Source organism: Salvelinus fontinalis, chromosome 2 (assembly GCF_029448725.1).
Source record: "Salvelinus fontinalis isolate EN_2023a chromosome 2, ASM2944872v1, whole genome shotgun sequence".
NCBI classification, from domain to species: domain Eukaryota; kingdom Metazoa; phylum Chordata; class Actinopteri; order Salmoniformes; family Salmonidae; genus Salvelinus; species Salvelinus fontinalis.
Genome location: NC_074666.1, coordinates 40369147 through 40388967, shown reverse-complemented (window position 1 = coordinate 40388967; position 19821 = coordinate 40369147). Strand labels below are relative to the sequence as shown.

The 19821-nt window shown below is 44.0% G+C and overlaps 1 protein-coding gene across 6 annotated transcripts in view; it reads right to left on the bottom strand.

The window, feature by feature from the left end:
- Nucleotides 1-16981: 16981 nt before the first annotated feature.
- LOC129818692 (G protein-activated inward rectifier potassium channel 2-like) overlaps nt 16982-19821 on the bottom strand; it is a 107428-nt gene continuing 104588 nt past the window's right edge. For all 6 annotated transcript variants that reach the window (XM_055874842.1, XM_055874859.1, XM_055874850.1 and 3 more), the window contains one exon: nt 16982-19760. In XM_055874842.1, the coding sequence (XP_055730817.1) occupies nt 19405-19760 (356 nt within the window). In that variant the 3' untranslated portion in view covers nt 16982-19404. The remainder of the gene's footprint in view (nt 19761-19821) is intronic.

Below are 19821 nucleotides of genomic sequence, written 5' to 3'. Positions count from 1 at the left end.
GATATCTGTTGAAGTTAACATTTGATACATTTTGCAGCTGCTGTTTTCTTCCTGCTTGATATACTGTAGAGCGGCATCCTCTTTTGTATGACACCTGTGAATTAATGTATTTGGTGTAATGATTAAGGTGTGGCAGACAGCAGGATTGTACTGGTGTTAGAAGTGGGATAGCGCTACTGTAAGGCCATTGGAGGTGTGCCCAGGTGTTATCGACTTGAGATAGTTACGTGTGGGAAGGAAAGGGGTAGTGTAACATCAGAAATCTCATCAACCGGTTCAGACCTTGGTGTTGGCCTAATGGTCAAGGTGTTGGACTGAGAGGGACTTGTTTGGTCGACCCCCTGAACTCTGCTCCGGACAAGATAAACCCCTTCTTAGCCCGCTTTTAGGATAACACAGTACCACTGACGTGGCCCGCTACCAAGGACTGTGGGCTTTCTTTCTCCGTGGCTGACGTAAGACGTTAACCTTTGCAAGGCTGCCGGCCCAGACGGCATCCCTAGCCGCGTCCTCAGAGCATGTGCAGACCAGCTGGCTGGACAGTTTACGGACATATTCAATCTCTCCCTATCCCAGTCCGCTGTCCCCACTTGCTTCAAGATGTCCACCATTGATCCTGTACCCAACAAAGCAAAGGTAACTGAACTAAATGACTATCGCCCCATAGCACTCACTTCTGTCATCATGAAGTGCTTTGAGAGTCTAGTAAGGATCATATCACCTCTACCTTACCTGACACCCTAGACCCTCTTCAATTTGCTTACCGCCCCAATAGATCCACAGACAATAAAATCGCCATCACACTGCACACTGCCCTATACCATCTGGATAAGAGGAATAGCTATGTAAGAATGCTGTTAATTGTCTATAGCTCAGAATTCAACATCATAGTACCCTCCAAGCTCATCATTAAGCTCGGGGCCCTGGGTCTGAACCCCGCCCTGTGCAACTGGGTCCTGGACTTCCTGACAGGCCGCCCTCAGGTGGTGAAGGTAGGAAACAACACCTCTTCGCTGATCCTCAACACAGGGGCCCCCGAGTGGCGCAGCGGTCTAAGGCACTGCATCTCAGTGTTAGATGCGTCACTACAGACCCTGGTTCAATCCCGGGCTGTATCACAACCCCAGTCCCATAGGGCGGTACACAGCATTGTCTGGGTTAGGGGAGGGTTTGGCCGGGGTAGGCCATCATTGTAAATAAGAATTTGTTCTTAACTGACTTGCCTAGTTAAATAAAGGTTAATACATACATGTGCTAGCACCCTCCTGTTCACTCATGATGGCGTGGACATGCATGCCTCCAACTCAATCATAAAGTTTGCAAACGACACAACAGTAGTACGCCCGATTACCAATAATGACGAGGTGGGGGACCTGGGAGAGTGATGCCAGGAAATTAACCTCTCACTCAATGTCAACAAAACAAAGGAGCTGATCGTTGACTTCAGGAAACAGCAGAGGGAGCACGCCTGTATCCACATCGACAGGACCGCAGTGGAGAAGGTGGAAAGCTTCAAGTTCCTCGGCATCACTGACAATCTGAAATAGTCACCCACACAGAGTGGTGAAGAAGGCGCAACAGTGCCTCATCAACGTCAGGAGGCTGAAGAAATTTGGATTGGCCACTAAGACCCTCACAAACTTTTACAGATGCCCAATTGAGAGCATCCTGTCGGGCTGTGTCACCGCCTGGTAATGGCAACTCCACTACCCGCAACCGCAGGGCTCTCCATTGGGGAGTGTGGTCTGCCCAACGCATCACTGTGGGCAAACTACCTGCCCTCCAGGACATCTACAGCACCCGATGTCACAGGAAGGCCAAAAAGATCATCAAGGACATCAACCACCCGAGCCACGGCCTGTTCACCCCGCTATCATCCAGAAGGTGAGGTCAGTACAGGTACATCAAAGCTGGGACCGAGAGACTGAAAAACAGCTTCTTTCTCAAGGCCATCGGACTGTTACATAGCCATCACTAGCCGGCTTCCACTCGGTTACGCAAGCATGCACCTTAGAGCACAGGTGTCAAACTCATTCCACGGAGGGCCGAGTGTCTGCGGGTTTTCGCTCCACCCTTGTACTTGATTGATGAATTAACATCACTAATTAGTTAGGAACTCCCCACACCTGGTTGTCTAGGGCTTTATTGAAAGGAAAGACCAAAAACCTGCAGACACAAGGCCCTCCGTGGAATGAGTTTGACACCCCTGCCTTAGAGGCTGCTGCCCTATATACATAGACTTGGAATTACTGGCCACTTTAATAATGGAACATTAGTCACTTTAATTATGTTTAAATAATGTTTACATACTGCTTTACTCATATCATATGTATATACTGTATTCTATTCAACTGTACTTTAGTGAATGCCACTCCGACATTGCTCAATTTAATATTTATATATTTCTTAATTCCATTCTTTTAGTTTTAGATTTGTGTGTACTGTTGTGAATTGTTTTAGATAATACTGCACTGTTAGATACTACTGCACTGTCAGAGCTAGGAAAACAAGCATTTCGCTACACCCGCAATAACATCTGCTAAATATGTGCATGTGATCAATAAAATTTGATTTGATTTGATTTACAGTAGCTAAACTATGTACTTTGTCACCAATTGCATAGCTTTAACTGTTACTGTCAACGTTCTCTTGTGCCTATGTATTTAAAAGTCTTCCCTCTCAACTTAATGACATTGATCACTACTACATCATGCTCCTGAAAGTATTTGCAATCGACTGTAGTATTGTAACCATTCCTTAAAGTGCAGTACATATTTAAGTCACAAGAGGGTATTCTAACACAAATGTGGAGAACATACCACCAGTAAAATAGATATGCATTTGAGGAATTATATTTCCTTGCTTGTTTTTTGTTTAATGGATATTACCTATGTTTATGTTCCTTGTGTATGTCTCATTGCTTCTCAATCCCTAACAACATCTAACCCACAGCCCCATGACAAGTATGCTGATCCATATCACTTACAGTGCTTTCGGAAAGTATTCAGATCCCTTAACTTTTCACATTTTGTTACGTTACAGCCTTATTCTGAGGCTCGAAATTGATACATTGATCATCCATGAGATGTTTCTACAACTTGTTTGGAGTCCAGCTGTGGTATATTCAATTGATTGTACATGATTTGGAAACACACACACCTGTCTATAAAAGGTCCAACAGTTGACACTGCACGTCAGAGCAAAAACCAAGCCATGAGGTCAAAGGAATTGTCCTTAGAGCTCCGAGACAGAATTGTGTCGAGGCACAGATCTGTGGAAGGGTACAAAAAATGTCCGCAGCATTGAAGGTCCCCAAGAACACAGTGGCTTCTATCATTCTTAAATGGAAGAAGTTTGGAACCACCAAGTCTGCCTAGAGCTGGCCGACCGGCCAAACTAAGCAATCGAGGGAGAAGGGCCTTGGTCAGGGAGGTGACCAACAACACGATGGTCACTCTGACATAGCTCCAGAGTTCCTCTGTGGAGATGGAGAACCTTTCAGAAGGACAACAATCTCTACAGCCGTCCACCAATCAGGCCTTTATGGTAGAGTGGCCAGACGGAAGCCACTCCTCAGTAAAAGACACATGACAGCTCACTTGGAGTTTGTCAAAAGGCACATTCTCTGGTCTGATGAAACTGATTGAACTTTTTGGCCTGAATGCTAAGCATCACGTCTGTAGGAATGCTGTTGAGATGTTTTTCAGCGGCAGGGACTGGGAGACTAGTCAGGATCAAGGGAAAGATGAACAGAGCAAAGTACAGAGAGATCCTTGATGAAAACCCGCTCCATAGAGCTATGGACCTCAGACTGGGGGCGAAGGTTGACCTTCCAATAGGACAACGACATAGAGCAGACAGCCAAGACAACGCAGGAGTGGCTTCGGGACAAGTCTCTGAATGTCCTTGTGTGGGCCAGCCAGAGCCCGGACTTGAACCCAATCGAACATCTCTGGAGAGACACCTCCAGTGCAGTGACGCTCCCCATCCAACCTGACAGAGCTTGAGAGGATCTGCAAAGAAGAATCGGAGAAACTCCTCAAATACAGGTGTGCCAAGCTTGTAGCATCATACCCAAGAAGACGCAAGGCTGCAATCGCGGCCAAAAATCGCTTCTGCTTCAACAAAGTACTGAGTAAAGGGTATGGACACTTACGTAAATGTGATATTTCAGTTTTTTATTTTTAATACATGGGGTATTGTGTGTATATTTATTTTTGTTTAAAAACAATTTAATTCATTTTAGAATACGGCTGTAACATAACAGAAAAGGTGAAGGGTCTGAATAATTTCCGAATCACTTTATCTTTACTCTTGTTTTGGGGGTAAATCAAACACATATTTATTTCAAACATACTTTATCAATTCATTAAAAAAATTGCAATGTAGTCATTTAAGTTTTTGTACAACTATTGTGCTTTCATATAAACCATGCGCATCATCCATCAATTGTCTGTGCACTATCACACTAAAAGAACAACTGCATAGGCCTGGGGTAGGGTAAAACCAAAGAAAAGACCAACATAAAAATGTCATCACAGGCCTGATGGTAACAGAAAAAATGTCAGTAAACCTTCCAAATATCGACGAAACAAAATACGGTCGACAAGGGGGGATCTTTTTATGTCGGTAAAATATATTATGTGATAAATGTTGGTGGAAATGCAAATACTGATATAATAACCATCATCTCCAAGTAAACTTAGAGTCATGTGATGACATTGTATGGTCCTCCCACTACGTCTCTGGAAAGCATTCAGTTTAGGCTACAGTTGAAATAAGTTAAAATGAACAAAAATATAAATACGAGCATCCCAAACATGCTCAATGGGTGACATGTCTAATGTGTGTATGCAGGCCATGGAAGAACTGGGACAGCTTCCAGGAATTGTGTACAGATCCTTGCGACATGGGGCCGTGCATTATCATGCTGAAACATGAGGTGATGGCGGCAGATAATTCGCACAACAATGGGCCTTAGGATCTTGTCACGGGAGCTCTGTGCATTCAATTTGCCATCGATAAAAATGCAATTGTGTTTGTTGTCCGTAGCTTATGACTGCCCATACCATAACCCCACCGCCTCCATAGAGCACTCTGTTCACAACGTTGACATCAGCAAACCGCTCACTCACGCAATGCCAACCACGTGGTCTGTAGTTGTGAGGCCGGTTGGACGTACTGACAAATTCTCTAAAACGACGTTGGTAGAGAAATTAACATAGAATATTCTGGCCACAGCTCTGGTGGACATTCCTGCAGTCAGCATGCCAATTGCACACTCCCTCAAAACTTGAGACATATGTGGTATTGTGTTGTGTGACAAAACTGCACATTTTTGAGTGGCCTTTTATTGTCCCCAGCACAAGGTGCACCTGTGTAAAGATCAAAATGCAGATTCTTCATAAGCCACACTTGTCCCGGTGGATGGATTGTCCTGGTCAAAGGAGAAATGCTCACTGACAGGGAAGTAAACAAATTTGTGCACAGAATTTGAGATAAATAAGCTTTTTGCGCATATGGAACATTTCTGGGATCTTTTATGTCATCTTATGAAACATGGTACCAACACTTTACATGTTGCGTTTATATTTTTGTTCAGTGTATGATGAACTTTAGAGGGTGGTGAAAGTGCAAAGTGATGAGCTTGATATTCATTTCCAATAAACATTGAGGGTCTTATTCTGTTGACATGATCATCGATGCTTGGCTGCCGTTTGACAAATTAACATAACCTTGCTCTTTTTGTCCATAATAATCTCATCATGTAAATTATTTGATGCACTCTAGCCAACAGCACGGTATATGCATGCTGTAGGCTAGAGCGCATGTGCCAATACCACAGTGGGCACACGTGTTATATAAAAACATTTTTGTGCGAAAACCATTAGTGGACCTTAAAATGCTTGTATCTTTATTCGGTATATGGGAATTTAATTTAAGGTATTTGTATGTGCACTACGTCATCATGCACAGCCTTTTATCTGCAACAAGTCAATTGGATGGGAAAATGCACACATTGTTTTAATGCAGATTGAAAATCTGTTGTCAGTTGGATGGAAAACCTAACTATTGAAGTCATATTGTGAGGCAACATGAATCTTTACATGGAGGTGTTGGGAAAGACTATCTGCGGAGTCCCCATCAACCGGATGTTCCACTTTTCAGGGGAAATGGAAAGAGAGCCTGTGACACGTGGAAAGAGAGCCTGTGACACAACTTCCACTTTTGTTTGTTAATTAATAAGGTGACACCAGAGAGGAAGAGGCGAAGCGAGAGGTTTCACTTCCTCCAAAATATGTGCAAAATAAACCCAATACGTTTCTATAGGATTATTTTGGACCTAAGCTTCCTGCCTTTGGGACAACCCATTGTTATGGCAGAGACATGAGCATATCCTCATTATATACAGATCTCCATTTACTGGATTTGTTGAACAGTGCAGAAGAGAAACCTCCCCCGATAGTTTTTTCTTATTCTTGACAGGACCAGTATCACAGTGTTTCTAAACCCAAAGGCTCAACATCACGAGACTCCTGGGAACAGTTTGAGAAGTCAATGAGAGAAATACAAAATTATTCTTTAAAGCTGCAATATGTAACATTTTGGGTGACTGACCAAATACACATAGTATTATATGTTATAGATCTGTCATTCTCATTGAAAGCAAGTCTAAGAAGGACAATCTGTTCTACAGTATGTGCGCTATTTCTATGCTTCTCGTTCTTAAGTTTATTTAAGTTGATTTCATTTTAGTTTTGTACACCAGCTTCAAATAGATGAAAATACAATATTTTTGGTTATGGAAAATATATTTCACAGCAAGTTAGATGGTACCATGATTCTCTACACTATACTTGCTTGTTTTGTCACATAAACTGAAATTATTAGAATTTTAGAAACCAGGTAACGGCGGAGTGATATCTGCATAGTGCATCTTTAAATATGCAACAAGTCTTTGTTTCATTCTGTTGAGCCATTATCTCCGGCCAAATGAAGTTACAACTGTAATGTTGTGTTTGCTGCAATATAATAGAATTACCGGTAGGCCTACTATAGGGCTACTCGCACTCAAACCATGGAAAGGAAAAACCAAAGAGATGCTAATCTTAATTTAATGCCGCAATATATAATAATAATAATAACCTGTTTGTATTTTCCCCATAATCAATGACTGGACTTAATGTTTATATTACCCTAATAAGGTTAAGAAACCTTTGTGAAGGTTAAGAAACCTTTGTGAAGGTTTGGTGTGGTATAGCTATTATTTGGCTTAGCTACTGCATGCCTATAAAGGCAGTTCACACCGGAGGTCCAATTGACTCCGACAGTTGAACTTCTTACTCTTTTAATCGAACAATATAATGGTTATCTTTATAAAAAATATTCAGATAAAAAATGTGCTAATTATCCTCTTTCTGTACATCTACATTTGCATAGCAGTACAGTCGTGGCCAAAAGTTTTGAGAATGACACAAATATTAATTTCCACAAAGTTTGCTGCTTCAGTGTCTTGAGATATTTTTGTCAGATGTTACTATGGAATACTGAAGTATAATTACAAGCATTTCATAAGTGTCAAAGACTTTCATTGACAATTACATGAAGTTGATGCAAAGAGTCAATATTTGCAGTGTTGACCCTTCTTTTTCAAGACCTCTGCAATCTGCCCTGGCATGCTGTCAATTAACTTCTGGGCCACACCCTGACTGCTGGCAGCCCATTCTTGCAAAATCAATGCTTGGAGTTTGTCAGAATTTGTGGGGTTTTGTTTGTCCACCCGCCTCTTGAGGATTGACCACAAGTTCTCAATGGTATTAAGGTCTGGGGAGTATACTGGCCATGGACACAAAATATAGATGTTTTGTTCCCGAGCCACTTAGTTATCACTTTTGCCTTCTGGCAAGGTGCTCCATCATGCTGGAAAAGGCATTGTTCGTCACCAAACTGTTCCTGGATGGTTGCGAGAAGTTGCTCTCGGAGAATGTGTTGGTACCATTCTTCATTCATGGCTGTGTTCTTAGGCAAAATTGTGAGTGAGCCCACTTCATGTGAGTGAGCCCAACTTTATTCCACATCAGGTAACTGATGCAAGCAGTAGAATCAGATTTTAAAAAACAGATACAAATACACCTTATGGAACAGCGAGGACTGTGAAGCAACACAAACATAGGTGCAGACAAATGCATACACACACATGATAACAAATGCACTATACACACACAAACACATGGATTTTGTGTTGGAGATATGTAGTAGTGGAGTAGGGGCCTGAGGGCACACACTCAGTGTGTTGTGAAATCTGTTATGGATGAATTGTAATGTTTTTAACATTGTATAACTGTATTAATTTTGCTGGACCCCAGGAAGATTAGCTTCTGCCTTGGCAGCAGCTAATGGGGATCCATAATAAATACAAATAGACAGGCATGTGCCTTTCCAAATGATGTCCAATCAATTGAAGTGGACTCCAATCAAGTTGTAGAAACATCTCAAGGATGATCAATGGAATGTCGGAACTATAAGCACAAGCATTTCGCTACACTCGCACTAACATCTGCTAACCATGTGTATGTGACAAATAAGATTTGATTTGAAACAGGATGCACCTCGAGTCTCATACTAAAGGGTCTGAATACTTATGTAAATAAGGTAATACAGTTTTTTATTTTTAATAAATTTGCAACAAATTCTAAAAACTTGTTTTCACTTTGTCATTATCGGGTATTGTATGTAGATTGATGAGGATGGGGGTCTAAATACTTTCCAAATGCACTGTATATTAATAGAAAAGGTGTGTACAGCAGTAGTTATATAGGATGAGCCTTGACTAGATTATAGTATATACAGCTGAAGTCGTAAGTTTACATACACCTCAGCCAAATACATTTAAACTCCGTTTGTAACAGTCCTGACCTATTTATGTTAGTTTTTATGTGTTTTTGGTCAGGGCATGTGTTTTGGGTGGGCAGTCTATGTTACCTGTTTCTATGTTGGTTTCGGTTTGCCTGGTATGGCTCTTGATTAGAGGCAGGTGGTTTGCATTTTCCTCTAATCAAGAGTCATATTTAGGTAGGGCATTATCACTGTGTGTTGGTGGGTGATTGTCTCCTGTGATGTCTTCGTTATGTTAGATGTATTCACTTTTGGAGCTGTTTGACTGTTCGTTCGTTTCGATGTCCGTTCCTGTTCGTGAGTTTACGTTTGTTCCATGTAAGTTTATGTTCAGGTTGCGTGTACGTCGTTTTGTTATTTTGTAGTTTGTTAAAGTGTTTTGTTTCGTGACCATCGTGTTAATAAATAAAGATGGCATATTTCCCTAACTCCGCATTTTGGTCCGAAGATCCTTCTCTCCTCACCTCATCCGAGGATGAGGAAAGCGACAGCTATGACAGAATCACCCACCAAAATACAGAGACCAAGCGGTATGGGAAAAATGCTCGACGGAGCAACAAGGACTTTTGGACTTGGGAGGAGATCCTGTCTGGTAGAGGACCCTGGGCGCAAACTGGAGGAAATCGCTGCTCTCGTGAGAAGAGTGAGGCAGCCACAGCCCAGGAGCGCTGGTATGAGGAGGCAGCTAGGAGACGTGGATGGAAGCCGGAGATTCAAGCTCGTAACCGGAATTATGAGGGGACACGTCTTGCACGGAAGCCCGAAAAGCCCGTGAGTAACTCCCAAAAATTTCTTGGGGGGGGGCTAAGGGGTTGTGGGCCAAGGGCAGGTAGGAGACCTGCGCCCACTTCCCAGGCTAACCGTGGAGAGCGGGAGTACGGGCAGACACCGTGTTACGCAGTAGAGCGCACGGTGTCTCCTGTACGTGTGCATAGCCCAGTGCGGGTTATTCCACCTCCCCGCACTGGTAGGGCTAGATTGGGCATTGAGCCAGGTGTCATGAGGCCGGCTCAACGCGTCTGGTCTCCAGTGCGTCTCCTCGGGCCGGCATACATGGCACCTGCCTTACGCATGGTTTCCCCGGTTCGCCTGCATAGCCCAGTGCGGGCTATTCCACCTCGCCGCACTGGCAGGGCGACCGGGAGCATTCAACCAGGTAAGGTTGGGCAGGCTCAATGCTCAAGAGAGCCAGTACACCTGCACGGTCCGGTATTTCCGGCGCCACCTCCCCGCCCCAGCCTAGTACCTACAGTGCCTATATTACGCACTAGGCTACCAGTGCATTTCCAGAGCCCTGTTCCTCCTCCACGCACTCTCCTTATAGTGCGTGTATCCAGTTCGGTGCCTCCAGTTCCGGCCCCACGCACTAAGCCACCTGTGCGTCTCCCAAGTCCTGTACACACTGTCACTTCTCCCCGTACTAGTCCTGAGGTGCGTGCCCTCAGCCAGGTGCCACCAGTGCCGGTACCACGCACCAGGTATAGAGTACGCTTTGAGAGTTCAGTGTGCCCTGTCTCTGCTCCCCGCACTAGTAGGAAGGTGCTTATCATTAGCACGGTGCCTCCAGTTCCGGCACCACGCACCAGGTCTACAGTGCGCCATATCCGGCCAGAGCCATCCGTCTCCCCAGCGCCATCTGAGCCATCCGTCTCCCCAGCGCCATCTGAGCCATCCGTCTCCCCAGCGCCATCTGAGCCATCTGTCTTCCCAGCGCCATCTGAGCCATCCGTCTTCCCAGCGCCATCTGAGCCATCCGTCTGCCAGGAGCCTGCAAAGCCGCCCGTCTGCCATGAGCCTGCAAAGCCGCCCGTCTGCCATGAGCCTACAGAGCCGTCAGCCAGACAGGAGCCGCTAGAGCCATCAGCCAGACAGGAGCCGCTAGAGCCGTCAGCCAGACAGGATCTGCCAGAGCCGCCAACCAGACAGGATCTGCCAGAGCCGCCAACCAGACAGGATCTGCCAGAGCCGCCAACCAGACAGGATCTGCCAGAGCCGCCAACCAGACAGGATCTGCCAGAGCCGCTAACCAGACAGGATCTGCCAGAGCCGTCAGTGAGCCATGAGCAGCCAGAGCCGTCAGTGAGCCATGAGCAGCCAGAGCCGTCAGTGAGCCATGAGCAGCCAGAGCCGTCAAAGAGCCATGAGCAGCCAGAGCCGTCAGTGAGCCATGAGCAGCCAGAGCCGTCAGAGAGCCATGAGCAGCCAGAGCCGTCAGAGCGCCATGAGCGTCGTGAGCCGTCAGCCTGCCATGAGCGTCGAGAGCCGTCAGCCTGCCATGAGTGTCGAGAGCCGTCAGCCTGCCATGAGCGTCGAGAGCCGTCAGCCTGCCATGAGCGTCGAGAGCCGTCAGCCTGCCATGAGCGTCGAGAGCCGTCAGCCTGCCATGAGCGTCGAGAGCCGTCAGCCTGCCATGAGCGTAGAGAGCCGTCAGTCTGCCATGAGCGTCGAGAGCCGTCAGCCAGCATGGACCTGCCAGAGCCGTCCAAACAGGACCTGCCAGAGTCCTTCAGCCGGGATCTGCCCCTTGTCCCGGTGTTGCCCCTTGTCCCGGTGCTGCCCCTTGTCCCGGTGCTGCCCCTTGTCCCGGTGCTGCCCCTTGTCCCGGTGCTGCCCCTTGTCCCGGTGCTGCCCCTTGTCCCGGTGCTGCCCCTTGTCCCGGTGCTGCCCCTTGTCCCGGTGCTGCCCCTTGTCCCGGTGCTGCCCCTTGTCCCGGTGCTGCCCCTTGTCCCGGTGCTGCCCCTTGTCCCGGTGCTGCCCCTTGTCCCGGTGCTGCCCCTTGTCCCGGTGCTGCCCCTTGTCCCGGTGCTGCCCCTTGTCCCGGTGCTGCCCCTTGTCCCGGTGCTGCCCCTTATTCCAGTGATGGTCCTTATCCTGGTGCTGCCCCTTGTTTTTGTGCTGCCCCTTGTCCCGGTGCTACCCCTTGTCCCGGTGCTGCCCCTTGTTCCGGTGCTAGCTGATTATTTAGGGGAAGGTAATGTTTGGGTGGTCAGTGGTAGGGGTAGACAGAAGAGGGGAGTGACTATGGTGGTATGGGGACAGCGTCCGGAACCGGAACCACCACCGTGGTCAACTGCCCACCCGGACCCTCCCCTGGACTTTGTGCTGGTGCGCCCGGCGTTCGCACCTTGGGGGGGGGGTACTGTAACAGTCCTGACCTATTTATGTTAGTTTTTATGTGTTTTTGGTCAGGGCATGTGTTTTGGGTGGGCAGTCTATGTTACCTGTTTCTATGTTGGTTTCGGTTTGCCTGGTATGGCTCTTGATTAGAGGCAGGTGGTTTGCATTTTCCTCTAATCAAGAGTCATATTTAGGTAGGGCATTATCACTGTGTGTTGGTGGGTGATTGTCTCCTGTGATGTCTTCGTTATGTTAGATGTATTCACTTTTGGAGCTGTTTGACTGTTCGTTCGTTTCGATGTCCGTTCCTGTTCGTGAGTTTACGTTTGTTCCATGTAAGTTTATGTTCAGGTTGCGTGTACGTCGTTTTGTTATTTTGTAGTTTGTTAAAGTGTTTTGTTTCGTGACCATCGTGTTAATAAATAAAGATGGCATATTTCCCTAACTCCGCATTTTGGTCCGAAGATCCTTCTCTCCTCACCTCATCCGAGGATGAGGAAAGCGACAGCTATGACACCGTTTTTCACAATTCCTGACATTTAATTTGAGTAAAAATTCCCTGTCTTAGGTCAGTTAGGATCACCACTTTATTTCAAGAATGTGAAATGTCAGAATAATAGTAGAGAGAATGATTTATTTCAGCTTTTATTTCTTTCATCACATTCCCAGTGGGTCAGAAGTGTACATACACTCCATTAGTATTTGGAAGCGTTGCCTTTACATTGTTTAACTTGGGTCAAACATTTCGGGTAGCCTTCCACACACTTCCCACAATAAGTTGGGTGAATTTTATCCCATTCCTCCTGACATAGCTGGTGTAACTGAGTCAGGTTTGTAGGCCTACATGCTCGCACACACTTTTTCAGTTCTCCCCACAAAATGTATATAGGATTGAGGTCAGGGCTTTGTGTTGGCGACTCAAATACCTTGACTTTGTTGTCCTTAAGCCATTTTGCCACAACTTTGGAAGTATGTTTGGGGTCATTGTCCATTTGGAAGACCCATTTGCGACCAAGCTTTTACTTCCTGACTGATGTCTTGAGATGTTGCTTTAATATATATACATAATTGTCCTCCCTCATGATGCTATCTATTTTGTGAAGTCCCTCCTGCAGCAAAGCACTCCCACAACATGATGCTGCCACCCCCGTGCTTCACGGTTGGGATGGTGTTCTTTGGCTTGCAAGCCTCCCCCTTTTCCTCCAAACATAACGATGGTCATTATGGCCATTATGGCCATTTTTTGTTTCATCAGACCAGAGGACATTTCTCCAAAAAGTACAATCTTTGTCCCCATGTGCATTTGCAAACCGTAGTCTGGCAGTTTTGGAGCAGCGGCTTCTTCCTTGCTGAGCGGCCTTTCAGGTTATGTCGATATAGGACTTGATTTACTGTGGATAGAGATACCTTTGTACCTGTTTCCTCCAGAATCTTCACAAGGTCTTTTGCTGTTGTTCTGGGATTGATTTGCACTTTTCGCACCAAAGTTCGTTCATCTAGAGGAGACAGAACACGTCTCCTTCCTAAGCGGTATGACGGCTGCATGGTCCCATGGTGTTTATACTTGCGTACTATTATTTGTACAGATGAACGTGGTACCTTCAGGCATTTGGAAATTGCTCCCAAGGATGAACCAGACTTGTGGTCTACAATTTATTTTCTGAGTTATTGGCTGATTTCTTTAGATTTTACCATTTACTCAAGCAAAGAGGCACTGAGTTTGAAGATAGGCCTTGAAATATATCCTCAGGTATACCTCCAATTGACTCAAATTATGTAAATTTGCCTATCAGAACCTTCTAAAGCCATGACATCGTTTTCTGGATTTTCCGAGCTGTTTAAAGGCACAGTCAACTTAGTGTATGTAAACTTCTGACCCACTGGAATTGTGATACAGTGAATTATAAGTTAAATAATCTGTCTGTAAACAATTGTTGGAATAATTACTTGTGTCGTGCACAAAGTAGATGTCCTAACCAACTTGCAAAAACTACAGTTTGTTAACAAGAAATTTGTGGAGTGGTTGAAAAACGAGTTTTAATGACTCCAACCTAAGTGTATGTAAACTTCTGACTTCAACTGTACATATGATGTGGGTAAAACGGTATTTAAATATTATTAAAGTGACCAGTTTTCAATGACTATGTACATAGGGCATCAGTCTCTAAGGTGCAGGGTTGAGTTCCAGGTGATAGCTGGCTAGGAACAGTGACTAAAGTTCAGGGCAGGATACTGGGTGGAGGCCGGCCAGTGGTGACTATTTAAAACTTCTTAGGGATAGGGGGCGACATTTTCACTTTTGGATGAATTGGTGCCCAAATTAAACGTCCTCGTACTCTGTCCTAGATCATATGATATGCATATTATTATTACTATTGGATAGAAAACACTCTGAAGTTTCTGAAACTGTTTGAATTATATCTGTGAGTAAAACAGAACTCATATGGCAGGCAAACTTCCAAACAGGAAGGGAAAATTCTGAAATGGGTCGCTGTGAAAGGCATCGCCTATTCAATTCTCCTATATTTATGGATCTGTATGCACTTCATACGCCTTCCACTAGATGTCAACAGGCAGTAGAATGTGGAATGAAGCGTATAGCTTGATGTGGGACCGAATGAGAGCCAATGGAGTGACTGGTCAGGCATATTGCCAGTTCTTGGCCACGCACACTACGCATGGGATGTCCTTGTCTGCAATGCGTTAGATAGACATGAAGAAATGCTCCGTCTGGGACGTTATTGGATATATATGAGAAAAACTTTCTGAAGATTGATTCTCAATTGAGTTTGACCAGTTTATTCGATTTGTAATATAACTTTTTTAAGTTTTCATTAATTAGCGTAAAGTTCGATGGACACTGAACTACACATGCTAGCCAAAGTTGCTAATTCGACAGAAGTAATGGACATTATAAAACAACATTAAAAACGATTTATTGTGGAACTAGGATTCCTGGCACTGCATTCTGATGAAAGATCATCAAAGGTAAGGGAATATTTATGATGTAATTTCGTATTTCTGTTGACTCCAAAATGGCGGAGAATGGCTGAGCACTGTCTCAGATTATTGCATGCTGTGCTTTTTACTAAAGTTATTTTTTTTAAATCTAACACAGCGGTTGCATTAAGAACCAGTGTATCTTTAATTATATGTTAAACATGTATCTTTCATCAAAGTTTATGATGAGTATTTCTGTATTTCACATGGCTATCTGTAATTACTTTCGATACTTTGGAGCCATTTCTGAACATGGTGCCAATGTAAAACCACGATTTGTGGCTATAAATATGCACATTTTCGAACAAAACATAAATGTATTGTATAACATGATGTCATATGACTGTCATCTGATGAAGTTGTTCAAAGGTTAGTGATTAATTTTATCTCTATTTGTGGGTTTTGTGAAAGCTATCTTTTCTGTGAAAAAATGGCGGTGTGTTTTTGGATATTGTGGTGAGCTTTTTGCTGTAAAACATTTTAAAAATCGGACATGTTGGCTGGATTCACAAGATGTTTATCTTTCATTTGCTGTATTGGACTTGTGATTTCATGAAATTATATTATATTATATCCTTGTGGCGCTAGGCCAGGCTATGCTAGTCAGCGTTTCTGATGACAATGATCCCGGATCCGGGATGGGTAGTCCAGAAAGGTTATTAAAAAGGATTGCACCCTTTTTTTAAATTTTCGCCTAAAATGACATACCCAAATCTAACTGCCTGTAGCTCAAGCCCTGAAGCAAGGATATGCATTTTCTTGGTTCCATTTCTTCCTAGGTACCTGCCTTTCCAGGGAGTTTTTCCTAGCCACCTTCTACGTCTGCATTGCTTGCTGTTTGGGGTTTTAGGCTGGGTTTCTGTATAGCACTTTGTGACATCGGCTGATGTAAAAAATACTTTATAAATAAATTTGTTTGATTGGTAGAGAGACATTCAATATGTCCGTAAACACTCCAGCCAGCCTGTTTGCACATGCTCTGAGGACGCGGCTAGGGATGCTGTCTGAGTCAGAAGCCTTTGCGAGGGTTAACACGCTTAAATGTCTTATTCACTTTGGCCACAGAGACGATAGCTTACAGTCCTCGCGCCGGCGGCACTGTGTTTTCCTCAAAGTGGGTGATGAAAGTATTTAGCTTGTCCAGGAGCAAGGCGTCGGTGTCTGCAATGTGGCTGGTTTCCCCTTTATAATCCGTGATTGTCTGGAGTCCCTACCACATACCTCTCGTGTCTAAGCCGTTGAATTGCTACTCCACTGTGTCTCAGTACTGACATTTTGCCTGTTTGATTGCCTTACGGAGGGCATAGCTGTACTGTTTGTACTCATCCATGTTCCCAGTCACCTTGTTGTGGTAATGTGGTGGTTTGCACTTTCTTTTTTCCCGAAAATGCTGCCATCTATCCACGTTTTTTTTATATCCTTGTAGCTGTCCCGGAAGGGGTAGCAGCTATGGTCAAGAATTCTTGATGAGCGAGTATTGCAGGCGATGTGTTGATAAAGCTTTGGTAGTCCCCAGCTACAATAAATGCATCCTCAGGATATGCGGTTTCCATTTTGCACATAGTCCAGTGTAAGTTGCGGTGTCGGCTTAAGAGGGAATATACACACAACCGCAGAGAATTCTCTCAGGTGGTAATGAGGTTGGCATTTGATAGTGAGGTATTCCAGATTGGGAGAACAAAAGGACTTGAGTTCCCATAAATAATGGGTTGGTGTACTGTGCATTGGGCAACCCTCAGGGTTTGAGTATGACACCCCAACCCAAAACATTGGGTCCTCCCAAACTCTAGCTCTACCACCATTTCTTGGTCCTGTACCACATGGTTTCATAAAGTGCCCTTTAGATCAAAAATGATTGTCCATTTCAATCAATTATTGACCACAGAGTGTGAATATATTTCTCAATTTCATTAAATCAACACAAAAGGTAAAATACGATTTGTATCAATAAAAGAGAGTGAGATAAGTATTAGTTAAAGTATTGTCGAAGATGATTTATGAACCAGTATTTTGGAATTCAGTGTAATGTTGAAAATACAACCTAATACAATTAATAATTACAAATGAATAAAAACAGTAAAATAAAGGAGTCGATATAATAAACATGTCTGTTTCGTTCAATCTTTGTTCAGCGATTGGACACAAGTCAGATTAAACAATGATGCCTGCATGTTTATAACGCTTTACATTAAGCTGTTAACCATTAACCACATAGCTGAAATATCTACCCTTTTGATAACATCTGATTAATTACCAATAACTTCACAGTTACTGCACCTGTAACAAATATGGATCACAAATAAAAACATTTAATTAGCTATAGACTAACTGCGTTGTATACGGGTAACTTAAGTGTTACCCAAATGTTTTTCATTGACACATAAAAGCCAAAGTTATACAGGTGTGCTATCAGTGACATGCAGAGCTAGAACGTTCTGCAGCAACAAAATTACACACTGTAGATGTCTGAGCCCTGTATATGGCTCTTCAGCACAAGCAATAGAACCATTTTGTAAAGTGATAACATTGTAAGGTTATATTACACAGTTTTATTTCAAATCAAACATTTTGCCAGAAACACAAAGAAATTGCTTTTAGAAACTTAGTTCTGCAGCAGAAATAAAGAGGTCTAAATATGTGAAAAGAAGAAAATGAATACCCTCGGGCTGCACTTAGTTCAATTTAGGTGCTAGAGTAGGCCTTGATGCTCTTCCCCAAGCTCCCCTCACATGGCTTCTTTCGTAGTACCAGTGTGCTTTCATCCGCTATGGGCCGGACAGTACAGTGGGGTTCACTTCAGAGACACATTGAAAGATGGAAGCCTGTCCTTCATATTAGAAAAGTGAGCATGTTTCTCACCGGTTCCAATCCAAGTGCCAATGCCGTTTAGCAAACTCCAGGCAGTGCTATAGTCAGATGACATGAAAATAGAGCTCCTTGGCCATGCACACCAGCGGTGGATTTGGCATCGAAAAACGGAAGCATATGGAGAAAAGTACTTCATACCTGCAGTGGTGCATCTTATGGGGCTATTTTGCTTCCACTGGTCCTGTGGCCCTTGTTAAGGTTAACGGCATCATGAACTTTACCAAGTACCAGGACATTTTAGCCTAAAACCTGGTTACCTCTGCCAGGACCTGTGGTTTGAATTGAAGATGCCAGTCCATAGGAGCAGATGAAGGATATCAAGGATCTGGTAAGATTCTTTAAGGAAGAATGGTCTAAGATCCCTCCCATCATGTTCTCCAATCTCATAAAACATTTTAGAAAAAGGCTCAGTGTCGTGCCAATTTTTACTCCTTTCTTTTTTATATTTTTTGTATTACTTCTAAATAAAATCTTTCTATGAGCAATTGTATTAGTATAAAATAAACGTTCTGCTGCTTGGATAACTGCTTGGATAATAAACGTTCTGCTGTAGGAGAATTATAGAGAGAATTTATGTTGGCAGTTAAAGGGAACTAACAACAAAGGTTAGGACATTTACGTTAAAGGTTAGGAGAACTAAAACAACAAAGGTTAGGTAACTTTACGTAGCAGTTCAGGTGAATTGGCATAAGTTTAGAATAATGGTTAGGAGATGTTTTAGCTAAAATGCTACAGTTGTCCCAGACGCAACCTGAACACGCAACCTGTGGATTGCTAGAAGGTTGCGGATTATACCTACCCATCCTTCCCGACCAACCTCCCTTCTTTCGTTGCTGTCTAAAGTAACTAGTCCATTAGGCCAGGCTGAATATTCTATAGGGCTTTCATCCAGAATTGTTAATAAGAGTTATATTGTCATGCCTATTACAATCGCCATTATTCTCCTATGTACACAATATAGAATAAATTAACTACAGTGAGTTTTTGTACATGCTTATATATTTCTTAAAACTCTAATGTAAGGAAAGCTTTGTACATAAGGCATAGAATATGTACAGACCTGGTCTAAATTAATCAGTATCAAACATCTTCTTGTCAAATATTCACACTTTGGCAACATAACAGATAGTATATAACAGATAGTATATACAAAAAAATACAAATACAAATATCCTAGAATATATATGTATAGGTTTTAATCTTTGAATAAAAAAGAAGAAATAATATTAATTGATATCTTCAAGAAAAAAACTATGTTATCAAAACATGCAATTACAGAGCTTTTCAGTCCAGCCATTGGCATGTACCATCTATCTTTGGGGGGCAAATGACCTGTTTAGGGCCAAAGCTGTCCTTGTTGCAGGGTTCCTAAGCAGATCGTCCTTGAACTCAGGTTCCCCATTTTTCTGCCTTGGCCCTGACCTTTGACCTGGGACCAGGTCACCTGGTCAGACAGCCATGAGGAGCAGAGACACCACAGTAAGCCCCACACAGCCCCTCTGGCCTAAGTTTTCTCTCTCCCCTCTACACTTTGGACTCGCTCTCTATATTAGCAATGTCACCGTTCCTCTCTGTCTGCTCCTCTAGCCCCTCTTCCTGGGTTACCAGGGTAGTATGCTTCTTCTCGCGGCCCTCGGGCTCCAGCACCCCCTGCTGGCTGAGCTTGCTGGCCACGGACCAGGTGAAGGGCAGGCGGATGCGGCAATTAATCTCAGCCAGCTCTCTGGCGCTGCAGCTGGGGGTGTTGGTCTCGTGGATGTCGTGAAAGCTGTTGTAGTCCACCTCGTAAAAGCCATCCTCCAGGGTGAGCACCGGCATGAAACGGTAGCCCCACTTTATCTCGCTGGTCACATACGAACTCCTGGCCTGGCAAGTCATCCCTGTGGGGACAGAGAGCAGACGGAACTTAGCCTCCTCTAGAGTTGACAAAAAAACACTGTC